The following is a 19,302-nucleotide window of genomic DNA, read 5'->3' as shown; positions in this document are numbered from 1 at the left end:
AATAATTTTTTTTTTTCCAACATCAGACCAGCTGAATTGTTTTTTTATAAATTCAATTAAAATTATAACAAATATAATTATATAATTTTTTAACAAGAAAATTTAATTGTACTTTTATTTAAAAATAAAATATCACTTTTATGACTAGGAGTTAGTAATAAGAGATAACAATTTTTTTTTTTTTGGTTTTTCATCTTCGCTGAAAGTTTTCATTAATAAATAAAATTTTTTATAACAATTATTAAAATTGATAGTAATAAATAAATAATAAATAATAAATACATTATGACAAATGTAAGTTATTAAATAAATTAAATAATGGAATGATTAATGCGAAAATAATTAGAAAAAGCATTTTTTTTTTGTTTTTTTTTTTTTTGTTAAGTTTGAAATCAAAAAATTATCATTTTTATTTTAAATTAACTCACTGGTATTAAAAACTTTCAAAAAATTCTTTTTTTTTTTTTCTTTTTTTCTTCATTAATTTGTTGTGAAATAAAAATTGTTTGTATTTTCTTAAGTGAAAAAGACGATAATAATAAATTTTAACTTTCGACTAAGTGGTAGATATTTACATGTTAAAGAGTGATGTGCGATTCTTAAAATAATTTAAAATAAAAAAAAAGAAATTGTAGTTTTGATTAAGAAAAGGGAAGAATATTTTTTTTGTCAAAGCGATTATTTAGCTTTTTCTTTTTGTTGAAAATAATAAGCGCTGCACATGACGGCACCGCTTAAAATTGATGATATACAAAAATTTAATAATAAATAAGTATCAGCAGAATCCATGTAAATTGTGTAGATTCTTGTCACATTTGTAAAAAATGATAAGAACCATGTTAATACACTGACAGATTTGGCATTTTGCGATTTTATTATTTCTAATAATTGCATTATTTTACTCGCAGCACCCACAGGTGTGGTTAACGGCTGAAAAATTTATTATAAAAAAAAATTTTAATAATATATTTTCATAAATTATTATTTTGTGCAAGTCCATATACCTACCACTAAAAGTGTCAATAGAAATTTGTCCAAAATCCCGATAGCAAATATCACAGAGATTGTCATGTATATAACGAATAAAAGTGGAAATGTGGTTTTTTTAAAGTTTTGGTAACTCATAACAAGTTTTAAAAGTATATACTCTTGAATTATTATAATCGGATATTCCATGTAAGATAAATATGCATGATTGTTACAAAAGTTATACATCATAGTAATAGTGTACCTTAAAATTAAAATATTAATTTATTAAATTAACATAATTTTATAATGAAATTAAGTGATAAAGTAAGTTTCCATATTTTTTTTTCCAAATAACCAAAATGAATGAAATGTAACAAAAGTTTAAATTGTAGGTTTTATAAATTTTTAAAAAAATAAATAATTGGTAATAAGTACGAATTAATTAGTATTTAAATGAAAACGACCCTGAACGAAAAAAAAAAAAAACTTACGACGAAAGTTCCAATAATAGACCATTAAAATTAAGTCCGGCTGCATCTTTAGATATAATTATTTGAATTATTTGTGGTACTTTTAAAATTAAACAAAGAAGTATTGTTATCAAGCTAAATACGTCTGAAAGTAACATCCAAAAATTAGCCATGTTTAATTGAAATCAATATTCGGAATTCAAAATATACGTATAAATATATATATATATATTTATTTTAAAATTAACTTGCTACTCTGATAAATTCATATTTGCAGTATCGACAACTTTTGAAAAGTTAATCTAAAATAGGATAACCATTTCCGCTTTACATCAACACGTAATGTTTTAATAAAAATTTATTTCTGATTAAATACAGTTAACAAAAAAATAATTTGCCAAAATATATAAATATTCAAAATGGTAAATTTTTTATAAATAAATTTTTAATCTGTGATTTTTTTTTTAAAACTATTTCTCATGTTATTTAAATTAAATATTTTATTTTTATTATAATTTACATTTTAAATTAAATACCGGTTGGATTTGAATTAAACTTTTTTTTTTTAAAAAAAAAAGTCTTATTTTTATTATACATATAATAAATTAATTATTTTCGACAAGTTTTATTGTTTCTTTAATTTGTATCGTAATATATTTAAATGTAGTTACCTTAACCAAATTAATTATAAGAAATATAAAATTGTTTTTGTTGATTTGTAAATGTTGATGTTGTTTAATTTTAAAAATTTATTAAATATGTAAATACTTATTCCCTTTGTCTTTATGTAGTATTTTTAAACAATTATTGTTATTTATTTTTTTAGGTTGAACTTGAGTCAATGTCAAGATATGTATCTCCTGTCAATCCTGCAGTTTTTCCACATTTAACAATTGTTCTTCTTGGAATTGGAATATTTTTTACCGCTTGGTTTTTCGTTTATGAAGTAACTAGCCCAAAAAATACTAGAAATTTATTTAAAGAACTTCTTGTCGCTTTAGTTGCTGCATTTTTTTCTGGTTTCGGAGTTTTATTTTTATTACTATGGGTCGGAATATATGTTTAAAATAATCGATAGACTGTATAAAAAAAAAAAAAAAAAAATGAATGAATGAATGAATGCTTTACATAAATATGTTAACAATTTTTTTCTAAAGTGTGGTGATAAAAATGGTAATATCAATTTAAAAATCATTTTTTCTGATATGAAAAAATACAGTCAAACCACAAAAAAAAAAAACATATTTCATGTTTAATGTTTGTATGCGTCTAAGTAAAAAAAAAAATGAAAACAAATGTATGTCTCAAATGATTTTATGTAAATCGAAAATAGATTATTAATAAATGTTTTTTTCTTATCTAAAACAAAATAAATTCTGTATTTTAATAATTGTTTTTTCTGTTATTAAATATGTAATATAATTATTATTTACAAAAACATTCCTTCGAATATTATTTTCAACCAATTTTACTTTGTAATCGAATTGTTGTTAATTTAATCGAAATTATTTTAAATTTTAAAATATTCTGACAAAATGATAATTAAAAAAAATAAATAAATAAATCATTTGAGAACATAAATCGAATTAAAATTTATACAAAAAAGATTACAATGTAATTTGTGATATGATTTACGAGTAATAAAAACTTATTTAAAACAAATTTTAACTTTTTTTTTTGTACAAATCCAATAAATTCTAATTGAAATACTTTAAAAAGTACTTACAAAACAACTATTTTTCACATACTGACACAATATTATTCGTTTGTATACAATTAAATTCGAATTAAGAATAATAAATCAATCGAAATATTAAAATAAGGTGAGTGTAATTTATGAAAAACAAAAAAAATTATATAACAAAAATGAATTTTTATTTATTAATGTAAAATATAGCAAATTAATTATTAAAAAAAAATAATTCAAAAATTATAAAAGAGCTTTTTAATAAAACAAATATTGCAAAAATTTTTTTTAAAAGACTAATTAAATTTAATTTTTTTTTTAAATTTGCAATTATCTCTACGTTTTTTTATAAATGTAATTCATTTTCTATTTTTTGCTGCTTTTTACAAAATTATAATAACAACTGTTATTAAGGCATTAAATATAATTATGATCGAAAAGTAATTCCTACTTACTGATCATTTTGTTCTTTATAATTTCACTTATTATATACATATTATTCGTAAACATTTAGAAAAAAAAAAAACAAAAAGTAATTATGTAAATAAAAATAATAGTAATGGGGGGGGGGGGGGGAAAAAAAGCTCCATAAAGTTACATTACGTGAATACTTATTACGTGAATACAATTTTTTTTTATTTTTTTTATAATTAACCCGCGAGACCGGCTTTAGCCCGACATTTTTGCATTAATGCTCTTAACATGAATTGTTTGTGCGATAAGCTACGAACGTGTTTAAGAAAAACATCCAAATCGATAACGCCACGTCTAAGAGCTTCACCTAAATAATAAATAACGTCTTCGGTAGCAGCTTCCTCAGCAAAAGCATTAAGTAATCTGTAACAGAAAAAAAAAAAAAAAAAAACTTATGTAAATTCGACAAAAAAAATTTGTTTTAACATTTAATGATTGTTTTGAAATTTGTTTACTGTTTGTAAAGCGGTGCTGTGGTTGTGACAGCCTCATCAACATCAATGCCACCTTTTTCAGACAATTTACTAATGGATTCATCTAATTCTTGTTCTTTATCTCTTAAAACGGCTAAATTTTTTTCCCATTCAGCATGTTCGGCATCAAGTTTAGCTATTAAATGATCTAAACGATTTTTCCCTTGCATTAATTCCTGTTGAATTTTATCGAGTGTTTCAAGTTCGGCTTGGGTTTGTGAAAGTTGCTCGCGAAGTCGACGTCGAACTTTATCTTCGACAGCGGATAATAAAGAAGCATGAATGTGTTCTTCAGTAATGGTTCCAGTTCCAGTTCCCGTACTACTTCCAGTATTATCAGATCCCTAAAAAATATTTTCAAATAATTAATTGCACAAATTTCATCCTGCACTATAATAGAATAAAACTGTTGATAATTTTGACTAACCGTTGTAGAAGTTCCTGAAGGATATGGAAAAGATGGTGGATAAACTGGATTCGTTTTCGGAAATGCCGGATAAGGTAAATAAGGTTGCTGCTGATAGTCTATGTTTTGATTAGCAATCGGATAAGGTGGTTGAGCAGAGGAGTATGGCGGATAAACTGGTGTCGATGAAGTTCCAGGCATTGGCATAAAGGCTAAAATATAATAATAATAATAATAATAATTATTTAATTTTAATTTGTGCGATTCAATGTAAAATAAAATAAAATTTATATTAAATATTTACACTGGGTTGGATATGGAGTCGAGCTCACAGGTGCAGGAGCATTATTCCTGGGTACTTGGTACAAAGGAGGCTCTTCGCTAAAATGCATTATAAGAACTCCTATTAGAGACAATAAATCAGAGGTATTCTAAACAAAAAGAAAAAGTATCAATAAATTTACTCCTTTTTGTATTTTTAATAAAAATATTTTAACACAAAGAAAATAATATACTTACTGGTGACCAGTCATGTAAATAAGGCATGTAAATTTTTCCATTATGATCAACATATCTGGAAATTTTTATTCTCATATATGGAGTAGGTTTTAAAAAACACATAGGAGCATTATAAGGATGTGAATCCATTAACCAAATACATATTGGTAAATTATAGGCAGCACCTAAAACAAATCACATGGTAAATTACAAATTAAAAACTCATTAATTCATTAATTGTTTAATTAATAACTAAATAAATGAAAAAAATTAGACGAGAAAAATTATTTCTTAACAATAAATTTTATATCATAAAAATATAAATGATGGTTAGATAAGATTAAATTTACTACAATAATTATTAATGTTAATGTAAATATTTAATTTTTTTTAAAAGAATAAACATAATTAAAAACTCTTACCCTTATAATGAATCGGTATAGTTCCCTGTAAATTAACAAGATCTAGTCGACTACCATCGCTGATACTGTAAAAAAAAAAAAATTTCATCATTTTCATTGAAAACCATAAGTTTGCCATGGGTTAAAAAAATTACATCACATTTGTAATTTGTATTTATATTATTTTTATTAAAATCACATCTATTGATGACAAAATTTTAAAGAAATACATAAAGTTAATATTAAATTTTAATTATAATAAGAAAAAATTATATAAAATTATCATGTATCAAAGTTTACTTTAAGTATTTTGTCGCTAATACAATAATATAATAAGTGGTTAAATTTAAACAAAGATTTACATGACTACTTTTTTATTAACGTTGATAAAATTTAATTATTTAAACATTTAAAAGAAAATCTATGTTGATGTGATTCAATAAATACATAAAATATATATATATATATATATTTTTTTTTTTAAAATCCAAGGTTACATAAAAGAAAAAAAATTATTTAATTATTTACCGAATGGTTCTCGTTTTACTTCTAACCCTTTATAATGTTGGGTAACTTCAATAAGTTCTCTTTTAGTTTTTTCTGGATTTTGATACTAAAACAATAAAATAAAATAAAATAAAATAATTAAATGGAAGAAATTATAGAGTAAAATCATGAATCATTATTACAAACTTGTAGTTGCACAAAAAAAAAAAAAAAAAAAAATTTATTAATAATTTTAACTTGCCTTCATTAAATATTTACTATACATCTTTTTGTCATTATAATTTGACATTTACAAATTTTTTTTTTTAAAAGAAAAATTAAAACTTTACTAATAAAACGACATTTTCAACTGATCAACTGTATATATGTAAATTAACAACTCGCTTATTATAATTACAAGATGGTTCAAACGTCAAGAAATTTGTCGCAATTAATTTCCCATAGCCCTCTGCACGTTCTTGTCAAGATGGCATAAAAACAGACTGTTTGGTGATTTTGATAACAGCAAGTGTAAATGCTTGGCAGTAAAAATAATATTTAAAATTTTAACATTTAATTTTTTGTATTTTTATTAACATAAACATAATTAAATAGTTAATAATTCGGTTATTAGTATCGATTTATAATAAAAGATTGGTTAAAAACTGTTGACAGCAAACGAGGGGGCGGGTTATCTCTAAGCGGGATGATAAATATTTCATACTCAGTTTTAATTGAACGATGAATGAGGATGATTTGGTACGAAGAGCGGCGGAAGAGCGGGAAATTATCGTTGCTCGTTATAAAAAAGGTCGAGAGGAAGGAGCACAAATCGACCCATGGGAAGATCCAGCCTTTGAGGTTTATCACGTCACAGACAGATATGGGTTTATGCAGTGAGTAATGTTAATATTTGTCATTTCAAAAGATTTTTTTTTTTTTTTGTCCATTTCCAAGACAATATTCTCCATCCTTTCCCTTTGGGTTTTTATATATATTTAAAAAAATTTCCAGTGATAAACGTCTTCCAAAAACAGCTGATGCAAATGAATTACGACAAAAGGACTTGGAAATGGAAAGAGTCAATAAATGGCTCAAGATGACAATGGACTGGCAATCAGTTTTAGGTTCAAAAAAATTAAAACGTAGGATTTTTAAAGGGATACCAGATAAATTGAGAGCATTAATTTGGGGATTGTTGTTAAATGTTAAAAAGGTTAAAGAAGAACAAAAAGGAAAATATGAAGAAATGAGAGATTTAGCTTTAAAGTGGTCAACAGATATCAGACAAATTGATTTGGATGTTAATAGAACATATAGAGACCATATTATGTTTAGGGATAGATATAGTGTCCAGCAAATAGCTTTATTTAATATATTAGGAGCCTACAGTATTTACAATTCTGATATAGGTTACTGTCAAGGAATGTCGCAAATAGCCGCTTTGCTATTAATGTATTTCAACGAAGAAGATGCATTTTGGGCCTTGGCTATTTTATTCGCTGATAGCAGGTACAACATGCATGGGTTTTTTATTCCTGGTTTTCCAAAGCTAATAAGGTATCAAGAGCATCATGATAAAATCATGAACAAGTTCCTACCGAAATTAAAAAAACATTTGGATAAAAATGGAGTAGATACTGGAATATATACTCTCAAGTGGTTTTTCCAATGTTTTCTAGATAGAGTAAGTGCATATTATTATCATTTCTTTTTTTACAATAATGCAAATTTTTAAAATTTTCTTAACAATATTTCCATTTGAGATAATCATTTTAATGTTTTATAGATACCTTTTCCATTAACCTTAAGAGTTTGGGATGTATATTTATTAGAAGGGGAAAAAACGTTAACATGTATGGCATATAACTTGCTTAAAATGCATAGGAAAGCTTTAATGAGATTAGGCATGGATGATATTCTACAGTATTTACAGGTATTTTTATTTTACCTAATTATATTTATTAAAAAACATTTATCGCATTATTCGTTGCAATCAAGCACTTTACAAATGAATTTTCAAAAAAAAAATTATTCATTATTCAATTGAACTAATAAAAATGCCAATTAATAAATTATTTAATGAGTTAGGAATTTTTATTTCAATGTTTTAAATTTACTGAAAGTAATTCGATGGGAGAGAAATAATTATTGAGCCCTCAAAATTTAATTTTTATTAATTTAAAAAGTTGTTCAAGTTTTGTCGAGAATGCGTAAAGGTAATCATTCCCTCTTAAATTCATTTTAATGTTTACAGATTCGACTGGAAAAAGATTTTGGGTTCGATGATGATTCAACAATGGAAACCCTTCAGAGAGCATGCGAAGAATTGAGAAAAGCTCAATTGGACTATGCTGGACCTCCACTGCCACACGAACTCCCCAAAAAACCGTTTGGAATATTTGTCGAGCCAACGGTAGATTTGAAAATCGGGCGAAGGAAAATGGAATTTTCACACGAGGAAAAAGTAACGAACGAAACGGTTATCATGAGACGAGACACGGCCATTGAAAATGCTTTGATGAATTCTGACGACTCCATGAGCAACAGGCATTCCAGATTGTCCATCGGTGACAGTGTGGGTTTAGGGGGTAAGTTAAACGACCAGAGCGAGTTCAATTATATATTGGTTACACACTTGTAGTCGATTCGATATCGAATCAATTGTATTGATTGATTGACATTCTGTGTCGTCGTTTTCATATAAGCAAATAATATTTAAAACCCCTGATGATATCATCATCATCATCATCATCTAATTTTTCCTATTTTCTTTTTTTTTTTTTTTTTTTTTTTTTTTTTTTCTCCCTTTGGGTACAATAACAGGCAGCAGTTAATTGTAACGATAAATCACACAATTGCTTATTAAAAAAAAAAAAAAAAATCAATTAATATTTCATTTGCTTTTGCAATTTCTAAGTTTTCTTGTAAAAAAAATTCAAAATGGCGTACTCGTTGCCATCGTTTAAACTAATTATATATTGATTTCTTATTAAGATTACCTTTTTTCCCAATCGGAATCGATTGAAAAATGGCGGAATCATCCCTAAACAAAAAAAAAAAAAAAAACGCAGCTTAACTTGCCTGATTATAATTATATAATTATTTTTTTATTTTAAAAAATTGGAGAAAAGAAAATACATTTTCCACTTGGATGATGTACTACATCAATATATAAAAAAAAAATTTAATGTTACCCATGATGAAACGTGAAAAATTTAATAATAATTAAAATACGTATTATTATTATTTATTTAAATGCGTTTATATATCTATATATATCAGAAAACATTGAGCAATTAATAATAATAATAATAATGATAATTAGTTTTAGTTTTTTTTGATAGTTAATTAATTTTGATAAATAGATTTTTTAAAAAAAAAAAAAATATATTTTTTATAGAAGAATCTCTTTACTCGTAGCTTTATTAGATTATTTCGAAAAAAAAATAAAAAAAAAATAAAAAAAACAAATATCATCATCATTATCATCATCATCATTATCATCATCCATTTATCGCCGTTAAAAATTTAAAATTGTCTTTACAATTTAATGATTATAATAGAACGTGTTAATTATTATTATTATTATTATTACTTATTTATTTTAGGGAGATATTCAAAAAAAAAAAAAAAAACCAATTCATAATATTTTGTATTTTTCGTTCGATAATTAAACAATGCCCCCCTGACCTCCTGCCTTCTTCCCCCCCTTCCCCGCCTCCTCATCCTCCTCCTCCTCTTCATCCTAATTTAACTAAAAATATTCCATTCCATCTTGATTTCAAATTTTTTTTTTTTATTTTATTTTTTTTTCTCTCTCTCTCTCTCTTTCTCTCTCTGTTGTGTGCGTTTGTGTCTTTTGCTTTTCTGTCTTTTTTTTTTTTTTACTTTATCAATAAAATAATAATGATAATAATAATAATAATTAGAGAAATGGTTTGGCTGTATTTATATATGGCCACCACCACTACTACTACTACTACTCACATTTTGATTCATTCATAAAAAATTAATTATTTAATTAAATATATATATATGCATTTATTTTTGTATTGTTATTATTATTATTATTATTATTATTATTATATATATTTAATTAATTTCATATTTGCTGATTATTTTGCACGTTTTGCATGCATTTTTCTTTTTGATTTATTATTATTATTACTATTAAATGTTAATTGATAAAATTTGTTTTTTTTTTTTTTTTTTTTTTGGATTTTTCTTGTTGAACTTTATTTTTATTATTATTATTATTATCATCATCATTATTATTATATAATAGACTGGAATGATGGGAAAAAAAAAAAAAAATTAAAAATTTATTTTTTTACAATTTTCTTGTTAAATTTGATTGTATAGTTTTTTTTTTTTAAATGAAAAAAGAAAAATGAAAGATTAATTTTATTATTATTATTATTATTTATTATTTATTATTATTATTATTATCATTGAATAATACAATTTGTTTGTTGTTTATATACATTTAATAATAAATACTCAATAAATTTATTATTTGGGAATGAATTCTCTTATATTGAAGAAGGGTTTTTAACATTTTTTTCCTTCTTGAAACTAAAAAAAAAAAAAAAACTGTCGCTTTTCTTTTATTTTCTTTTCTTTTTGTACATATTTATATATATATATATAAAAAAAGAAAAATGAATTTTCCAATTAAATTCTAAAAATGATAAAAAAAAGAAAAATTTTTTATTATCAGTTAATAAAATGGCGTATGTGTACAGACATATATGTATTATTATTATTATTATTTTTATTTTATCGGATCGTCGCCATATCCGAATTTAATTGCTTTGCGTGTTTTTTTAAATTGCTTTAAACAAAATAAATTTTAAAAAATTTTTTTTTGTTAATAATTAAAAGAAGAAAAGAAGAAAGAATTTAATTGATTTAACAATTACTATTATTATTAACGGTTTTTTTTTTTTTTTTTAAACAAACAACAACCCTTGTACGGATTAATTTGGTGGTAGTTTGTTTTAATAATTTTATTTTTTCACTTTTTACTATACTTAAAAAAAGAAAAAATTGTTGATTTTTGTACAAAAACAAACAAACAAACAAAAATAATTTTTAAAAAAAATGTTTTCTCTCTCTCTTTCTGTTTCAGGTAAGTCGTTTGTCGTTATTGATGAGTCGGAGTTATTATTATTATTATTTAGTTTTTATTTAGTTATTATTTAGTTAATATTATTATTATTATTTAGTTTATTAATTATTTAATAAAAAAAAGAAAAGTTAATTAAAATGACAAAATTTTTTATAATATTTTTAGGTTCTAAATTTTCATTTGATCCAAGTCTAGACGACAGCAGTCACGGAGGATCTAAAAGATCATTGGCTGATACGAGTGTGACGTCAACGGCTGACTTATCGGTATTTTCAACGGCAACGAGATCTCAATTTTTGGACAACAGTCTCGACACTCACAGCAACGCATCGGATGGAAGTGCGGGTGCCGTAAGCTTGGGAGGAATCGGTGGGGGAGGGACGACGACGACGACGACGTCATTGAAAATATCGTCTGCTCATTCGACTCCGAGGACAACGCCGCACATTCCGAGTCCGGACGTCGTTAGAATTTACGTACCATATTCGCCGAGTTCTCCGACTCCTACGTCATCACCGCAAAACGGTTCTGTCGCGATGATGAGAAATTTCGTGGATGTAGAATCGGGTTACAACGTTCGAAACCAATCTAAACCCACGCATATAAATCTAATAAGTCAAGATGATAATAAGATAACGATTAAAGTGGACACTAGTCAAGATGATGCCAAAACTCCCGTCGTAGATTACGGTCATTATATGGTATCCCCAATTTTATCCCCATCGGAAATCAATTAAAATTTTCTTTTTGTTTTTAATTTTAAGGACTCAAAGAGAAGAAGAAGAAAAAAAATTTCAATTAATTATATTTATTAGATAACGTTAACGTTAGCTAATGTGGAAAAAATTGTAATTTAAGCTTACAATGGACAAAAAAACAATTTTTTTTTATATTTGAATTTGATTACATTCGAATATTTTTTAGATTAGTTAAATATTTTTTTTTTTTGTCTCGAATTATTATTATTATTCTAAGTATAATGGAGTAGTAATGATGGAGTACAAAAGAAATTTTATAAAAAAAATAGTAAAAATGTCAGGCTCAGGTCACACACATCAGGTTTTGATTTTGCATTTGATTTTTCTTTTTTTTTTTTTTTATTACACACGTTCCTTACACTTATTAAAATCCACGTGCAAATAATACAATATTACAGTAATAATAATAGTAATAATAATAAACCGAACAATTAGTAATAATAATAATAATAATCGAACGAATAACGTATTATTTATTATGTACTAATCAAATTCAGTGACAATCTTTATTAATTTTTAATTTTTCTATTACATTTATTTTATGTATCCAGATTTATTACTATTATTATTATTATCACTATGTTTAATAGTATTATTATTATGTTTAATATTATTATTATTATTTTATATATTAAAAATGAAATAAAATCGTCGTTCGTTCTATAAGAATATTTGTTAATGATGATGATGATTATGGGAAAATAAAAACGATTTTAAATAATAAAATCGATAATTCTATTAATTAATAAATAAATAATCTTTTGTCAATATTTAAAATAATAATAATAATAATAAATAAAATATGTATATTTAATTGTAAATAATTTATTTTGATTTTTTTTTTTTACATCGTCTGTATTATTTAGCATTCATTTATTAGTTAAATGTGATTTGAATTACTCATAAATAATTTATTATTATTATTATTATTTAATAATATATTATTATTACTAACAGATAAATATTGCTTGCGAATTATATACGTAATATATACATAAATATAATTTGATTTTAAAAAAAATAAATAAATAAATAAATAATTATTTATTTAATTTAAAAATTTTTTAATGGCTGTCTCTTTTGGTTTGTTTTTTGGTTTAAATTTTTTTTTTTTTGTGAAATTTGATAAAAATTGATAAAATATAAATAATATTAGATGAATATTTATATATTTATATTGTCTGTTGTACAAAATTGAAATAATAATTAATAAAAAATTTGCCTTTTCTATTCTATTATTTAAAATCTAAAGTTAATAGAATTTGTACCTTATTTAATAAAAGCTAAAGCTTTCATCTATATTATTATTATTATTATCTATAAATAAATTTATTTAAATTTATAATTATTTTCTTTTTATAAAAAAAAAAAAAAAACATTTTGTAAAAAGTAAAAAAAAAAAAAAAAAAAAAAAAAAATGATTAAATCATTATTATGATTATGTTCTTACACATTTAAATAATTATTTAAAAAATAAATGATTATCATTATTATTATTAATTGTATTTTATTTTAATGGTGGAGGAACACATGTAATGATTTTTTTTTTTTTTTTAAATTATTGTGTAATAATAATAATAATAATAAATAAGTAAATTGGTGATGATATTGATGATTTATTGATATTATTATTTTTATGGATTGGAAAAATGTGTTGGGGTTTTTTTTTTTTTATTAGAACAACAACAAAAAAAAAAGAAATTATTTAAATAAATGTTTTTATGTAAATGAATTTAAAAAAAAAAATAAAACATTAAAATTCCATTTTTTTGTTTGTTTGTTTGTGTGTTTGTTTTTGCATTTTATCTAATAATAACAAGATCTGTTATTAAAAAAATTAATAATATTATGTACATTCCTTGAAAATGTTTAATAAAATGACAGCAATAAATAATTAATATATATAAATAAATATTAAGAATTCAATTAATTAATTTATTTATTTATTATATAAAAAAAATTGTTGTGGAAAAATTCAAATTGTAATGAATAGAAAAAAAAATTTTTTTTTTTTCTTTTTTTTTTTTTTTTTGAATTCTTCTTTAGAGTTTTTACAATTGTGTACATTGTAGTACGTAATAATTAAATTTTAAATACACAGTGTTTAATATTATTATTATTACTATTATTTATTTTATTTTATCAATAATTTTTATTAATTTTTTTTTTTTTTGTAAATGACTTTTTCTAGTAAATCCTTTTCTATTCTTTTTTTTTAGATGTTTTGATTGGAAATCACAAGTTAATAAAATCGAACAAGATTCTTATTAAAAGAATTAAATAAATTATTATTAAATAATTACTCTCTCAAAAAAATAAGAAAAGAAAAATAATAATAATTTTTTTTATTGAAAATTCATTTTTTTTAACTGACGAATGGATTTATACGGTTGTGATTGTTAAACCCAATGAAAATCAATTGAGAGAAAAAACAAAACAAAACAAAACCGAATCGTCGTCTGCATTTTTTCCCCGTTAGTCTTTTTATTTTTTTATTTTATTTTTTTTTTTGAATTTCTTTTTTTTAAATAATAATAATAATAATATAATAATTATATATTTAGAAATATCATGTATTCATTTAACATAGATCAAGAAAAAAATCCTGATAATTACATATTGACAAATATCGATCCAACATTTACAGAAGATGAATGTCACGATTTGTTAACAAAACCAAGACAAATTCAAAATACAATCGGATTGTATTTGAAAAAAATTAAAGGTTAATTAATTAATTTATTTATTAACTTTTCGTATAAAAATAATAATTTACGTATTATTAATCTAATCAAATAAAAATCATTTGTTTACTTTTAAATTTTAAAAAAAATTTGTTTTTATGTAAATGAATCGCGGAGGCTTATCAATTTTTAAAAACGTTCTTTTTCGTTACCAAAAAAAAACCGTTAAGTTTTTGCATATGCGACAATTCTTTCAGTCATGATTGTTTAACCATTTTGAATTTTATTTAGATTCGGATTTAAATGCGAATAATGATCCTGTTTTGGTGGAAAAAGAAAAAAGGTGAGAGTTATAATAATAATAATAGTAATTTGATTAATTATTATCGTCACGAAATATACAAATTAACGGAGAGTAATTTTTTTTTTAAACAGATATACTTTAAAGGCGAAATGTCACAGTTTAGAATTGGAATTAGAACGAAATAATGGATTTTGGGTTGGAAAACCTCAAGAATGGGGTCATGTAACGCAAAAATTAAAAGAAAAATGCACGGTTGACATGCCTAAAAAAACACAAAGAGGTTTTTATATTTATTTATATTTATTTTTATTCATTTTTACAATCCGTGACCGCCATTTTGATTTTTAATTATATAACAGATATGGGAATTTTTTGCCGGCCTTATTACATGGAACTCGAATATCACAAAATGTTAGCAAAAGCAGGTTTATTATACAGCGACGAAGAAGAATCGGATGATGAAGATGATGAAGAACAGGATAAAACATATTGTTTACCGTTAAGAAAAATAAAATATAAAACCTACGATCCCTGTAAGGAAAAAGAAGAAAGAAAAGAAAAAAAAGAAATACCCTCTGAATCACCACCCAAAGATATATTAGAAGAATTATCCCGTCAGGGAATTAATCCCAAATTGAAAAAAATACCAACGGGTTGTCAATGTGATTATTATGGTACTCACAACGAACCTCCAACAGTTTGGGATAATCCATTTACCGATAGATTAGACATGTTGAGACAACACGAATTGAATAAGTAATAATAATAATAATAATAATAATAATAATAAATACAAATAACAAAATTATTAATTTTTAATACTTCGACCTTTTTTTAATCGATTATTATTATTATTAATTGTTTGTTTTTTTTTCCAGATGCATGAAACCATTCAAATGTAAAATATTAAATGATAATTACGTTAAAAATCCTCCTGTAAAGTTTGTTTTTCAAGGATCAAATGCGAAAAAAACTTTTCCTATTTATTCAACATCAAATTTTTAAATACAAATAATTAAATGAACAAAAGAAAGAAAATTTTTTTTTTAAATTTATCATCCGTATAATAAATCAATTTATTTATTTATTTATTTATAATTACAATAATGAGCGACTAAAACAACAGCTAATAAAAAAAAAACAACTAAATTATTATTATTTATATTATTATTAGTTTTATATAAAATCGATATTATTATTATTATTATTATATATGTATACATAATTATACATTGTGCACAAATAATAAATATACAATACGTGGGGGATGTAAAATATCATGGAAATTTTTTTTTTCCCCTCTCTAATAATAATAATAATAATATTTTAAAAGAATTTTTGGCAAGAGAGTATATGATTAATTAATTAATCGATATGAATTAATTAATAATAATAATATTAAAGATAATAATTGGATAATAAAGTTTTAAAAACAAAAAAAAAACTTTCTACTTGTATTTATCTAATTAAACAACACGATAGGGAAGACGAAAATATTTTTAAAAAATCAAATAATTATTTTTTTCCTCCATTTTTTTATTTTTAAAATGATTTTAAATTGCAATTTGAAAAAAAATGGCGTCGTGTAATATAAATGCTTATGAGTTCGATAGAAAAACTCTTTAAAAAAATCAAATAAATTTTTTTTATTATTATTTTTAGAATGTTAATAAATAAAAATAATAATAATGATAATAAGTCTTAGTGATTAAAGTATAATCGGTGGTTATTTGAATATAATTACATTTTAATTACTTATAAATTACCAATTGTTTTTTTTTTCGTGTGAATTTTTTTTAAAAAAAAAAAAAAGATATTTTATTATATTAAATAATTTTAGACTAGTTAAAGTAATAATTTTAATTATAAAACGAGTCGTCAATAAATATCCTTTAAAAATAATAATAATAATAATACAAATCCATTTAAAATTTATGTTTTTATGTTTTTATGTTGTTTGTTGTCCCAACCGAATAAATTAATTTATAATTTTTTTTTTTTAAACATAAAGGCGAACAAAAATTATAATTTTTATTTTTCAATTACTAAATGGATGTCACAATTTTTTTTTTTTTTTTAATTATAAAAAAAAAAAAAAGTAAACAAGGTATTTTTTTTTTTTTTTTTCGTTCTCTAATCCAGAAAATTCACATAAAAAAACAGGAATTGTACTCTACATCGTAAAAAGCCATAAATAAACAAAAACATTCACCAACTTACAAACGTTTAAAAAAAAAATTTTTTTTTTTTTTTTTTTTTTAATTATTATTATTATTATTAATATTATTATATTCCCTTCCACAATTTAAAAGGGGATGTTTGTTTTTTTATTTCATTTTTTTTTTTCTTCTCCTTATACACACAAAAAAAAAAAAAAAAAAAAATAATAATGAGAAAGGTACAAACTGATTTTTACATCAGTGGATATCTTCTCCAGAAGAGTGAAGAACCTCTTTTTATTTGTTTTGTGCTTTCCAGGTGCTTCCAGCAATTAAGCCAAGATTTATAATGTGGCATGTGTGGGGGTGATCCTGCTTTCAACCTACAATTCAAAACAAATTTTAGGAAAATAAACTTGTTGTTGATGATTTTTTTCGATTGTTATAAATATAAAAATTTTTTACCCTGAATTGTTGACGATCATGCAATTGGAAACTACATGAAAAGGGTATGTGAATGCTGTAGCGAAAAACTGAAAGAGGGGAAAAAAAAAAATTCCGAGTGAATAAAATACAATTCATTTTACAAAACTAGTTTAAAATAGAGAGAAAGTAAAAAAAAAAAAAAATTATCAACTTACACCTATAATGGCACTACAATAATTTTGAATTTCCTTATCATCGGTAAAATAAACATGAATTATATATGTACAACTAGTTGTAATGCAGACATTTAATAAGTCACCAATTAATCTAGGTGTTAAACCGGAAAAAAAACCACAAAGTCCATTTTGATGGTAGATTTCTTGTATAGATCCTATAAAAGTACTGAAAAAACAAATTTTTTTTATTTTAATAATCGTTAATAAAATTTCTTACGGTTAACGAAAGAATTAATTGCATTCATTTTGTCTAAATTAGTTAAATTATTATTTTTTTTTTTTTTTTTAAGGTATCAATTGTTTTGAAAATTTTTAAAAGATTATATTTATAATAAAAAAAAAAAAAAAAAAAAAATACCTGTATTTTGTTTCATTACCCACAAACTGTGCCATCATTCGAGCAGCAATAACTTGAAATGGATGACTTGTTATCACAGCCACAGTATATCCTGCTACATCCTTAACAAAATTTTTTAAAAACTTTTGTCTCCTGAAAATATAATTAACTAATTATTGAGTGTACAATTAAAATGAATGTAAAATTAATCATTAATTTAAATATTACCTCTCTACATTTGGATCTAATTCAGTTTCATTAACAAAAGATTTAAAATCACTTTCAAAACGTATTCCTTCCTTAACGGTTTCAAATGCAGCACCATTGATGACATTGGCACAAAGTTTTGCACCGAGACCTCTAAAGCAGCCTGCTGTCCCATCAACACTTTTAATATAAGCAACTAAAATAAATAATAATATTGAAATTTATTTTCAATCAACTTCAAAACATTTGAAATCATTTTATGTTGAATTAAATTTTTTTTTTTTTTTTGAATTATATATAAAAAAGGAAAATTTTCAGGGGTAAGGAAAAAAAAAAATTATTTGAAAAATACCTACTGTATTGAAATACGTTCGGCAAGGCTAATATCGGCTTTCCAAAAATATTGGTCATAGGGTGCGGAGGTATAGGTTCATGGCCAATCTAAATGAAAATAATTGAACTCCGTTAAAAGTTCGAAACATAACCAAAAGTGGTTAGAGAATAAAAAAAAATTATTAAATTAATTAAAACATACTTGCATCAAAAATTTTGCATATTCTACTGGATGAATAACCGTACTGAGTACAAGTCGAAGTCCTAGTTGTGATAACTTTAAGTTTTCATCTTCTTTCGAAAGCTTTCCAGCCATTTTTCTAAAAAAAAAAAATTTGTGATCATCCGGTGTTAATAAACTGTCTTTTATCTATTGCGAGCTCAATGACGACATTTTTCCCTACTGGGTCTCGGTAAAATTTTTTCATAAGGTAAGAACTATATGATGCGAATTCAATGGATTTGAAAAAAAATTAGAGCAGGGAAATTTTTATAGCCCACCATCTTGTGGTACAACGCCATTTAACGCGTTTTTATAGTTTATTAGTCGAGTTAATTGCGGATTATCCGGTAACTGTTGATTATTTTATTTTTCACACCGTATATCAGCGTTGAGATTCACATATGTTTGCATATCACGCTTCAAGTTGTTGGGAGTTTCTTGTAATTTTTGACAGAATAATTACCTGTTTTTATCGTTCATCGTTCTTCAACTCATACAGACGGTAAAAATTGTATTTTCACTTATAAAATTCATTTTTTAAATCATTTCATCCTGATTGCACATCATGTGACAGTTTCATTTTTAAATAAAAACCATTTTGGATTTTTAATTTCACTAATTACAATAAAAAAAAATA

General features: G+C 23.3%; 6 protein-coding genes across 6 annotated transcripts; 3 read left to right on the top strand and 3 right to left on the bottom strand.

Annotated features, from left to right (window-relative positions):
* Nucleotides 1-678: 678 nt before the first annotated feature.
* Nucleotides 679-1,612, bottom strand: Phum_PHUM537130 (PQ loop repeat-containing protein 3 precursor, putative; the record flags this gene model as incomplete). The annotated part of the gene is made up of 3 exons (XM_002431543.1): nt 679-930; nt 1,009-1,231; nt 1,461-1,612. 3 exons carry the CDS (start codon nt 1,610-1,612, stop codon nt 679-681), a joined length of 627 nt encoding a protein of 208 aa, XP_002431588.1.
* On the top strand, nt 1,276-2,505 carry Phum_PHUM537120 (uncharacterized protein; the record flags this gene model as incomplete). The annotated part of the gene is made up of 2 exons (XM_002431544.1): nt 1,276-1,293; nt 2,266-2,505. The coding sequence occupies 2 exons, from the start codon at nt 1,276-1,278 to the stop codon at nt 2,503-2,505; spliced, it is 258 nt and encodes an 85-aa protein (XP_002431589.1).
* A 1,072-nt stretch (nt 2,506-3,577) lies between these two features.
* Nucleotides 3,578-5,490, bottom strand: Phum_PHUM537110 (uncharacterized protein; the record flags this gene model as incomplete). Its single annotated transcript, XM_002431542.1, has 7 exons — nt 3,578-3,594; nt 3,782-3,963; nt 4,056-4,417; nt 4,501-4,691; nt 4,784-4,910; nt 4,999-5,162; nt 5,400-5,490. The coding sequence occupies 7 exons, from the start codon at nt 5,488-5,490 to the stop codon at nt 3,578-3,580; spliced, it is 1,134 nt and encodes a 377-aa protein (XP_002431587.1).
* Nucleotides 5,491-6,605: 1,115 nt separating this feature from the next.
* Phum_PHUM537100 (uncharacterized protein) lies at nt 6,606-11,735 on the top strand (the record flags this gene model as incomplete). Its single annotated transcript, XM_002431541.1, has 5 exons — nt 6,606-6,760; nt 6,879-7,551; nt 7,654-7,800; nt 8,122-8,455; nt 11,194-11,735. The coding sequence occupies 5 exons, from the start codon at nt 6,606-6,608 to the stop codon at nt 11,733-11,735; spliced, it is 1,851 nt and encodes a 616-aa protein (XP_002431586.1).
* Nucleotides 11,736-14,327: 2,592 nt separating this feature from the next.
* Phum_PHUM537090 (uncharacterized protein) lies at nt 14,328-15,646 on the top strand (the record flags this gene model as incomplete). The annotated part of the gene is made up of 4 exons (XM_002431540.1): nt 14,328-14,461; nt 14,876-15,024; nt 15,104-15,441; nt 15,623-15,646. The coding sequence occupies 4 exons, from the start codon at nt 14,328-14,330 to the stop codon at nt 15,644-15,646; spliced, it is 645 nt and encodes a 214-aa protein (XP_002431585.1).
* A 1,425-nt stretch (nt 15,647-17,071) lies between these two features.
* On the bottom strand, nt 17,072-18,758 carry Phum_PHUM537080 (uncharacterized protein; the record flags this gene model as incomplete). Its single annotated transcript, XM_002431539.1, has 8 exons — nt 17,072-17,096; nt 17,161-17,286; nt 17,369-17,436; nt 17,545-17,731; nt 17,924-18,055; nt 18,131-18,305; nt 18,466-18,550; nt 18,645-18,758. 8 exons carry the CDS (start codon nt 18,756-18,758, stop codon nt 17,072-17,074), a joined length of 912 nt encoding a protein of 303 aa, XP_002431584.1.
* Between the last annotated feature and the right edge of the window lie 544 nt (nt 18,759-19,302).

The sequence above is a fragment of the Pediculus humanus genome, genomic scaffold (assembly GCF_000006295.1).
Source record: "Pediculus humanus corporis 1103172108290 genomic scaffold, whole genome shotgun sequence".
In the NCBI taxonomy this organism is placed as follows: domain Eukaryota; kingdom Metazoa; phylum Arthropoda; class Insecta; order Psocodea; family Pediculidae; genus Pediculus; species Pediculus humanus.
The sequence above is the reverse complement of the archived record's forward strand: the minus strand, read 5'-3'. Positions and strand labels throughout refer to the sequence as shown.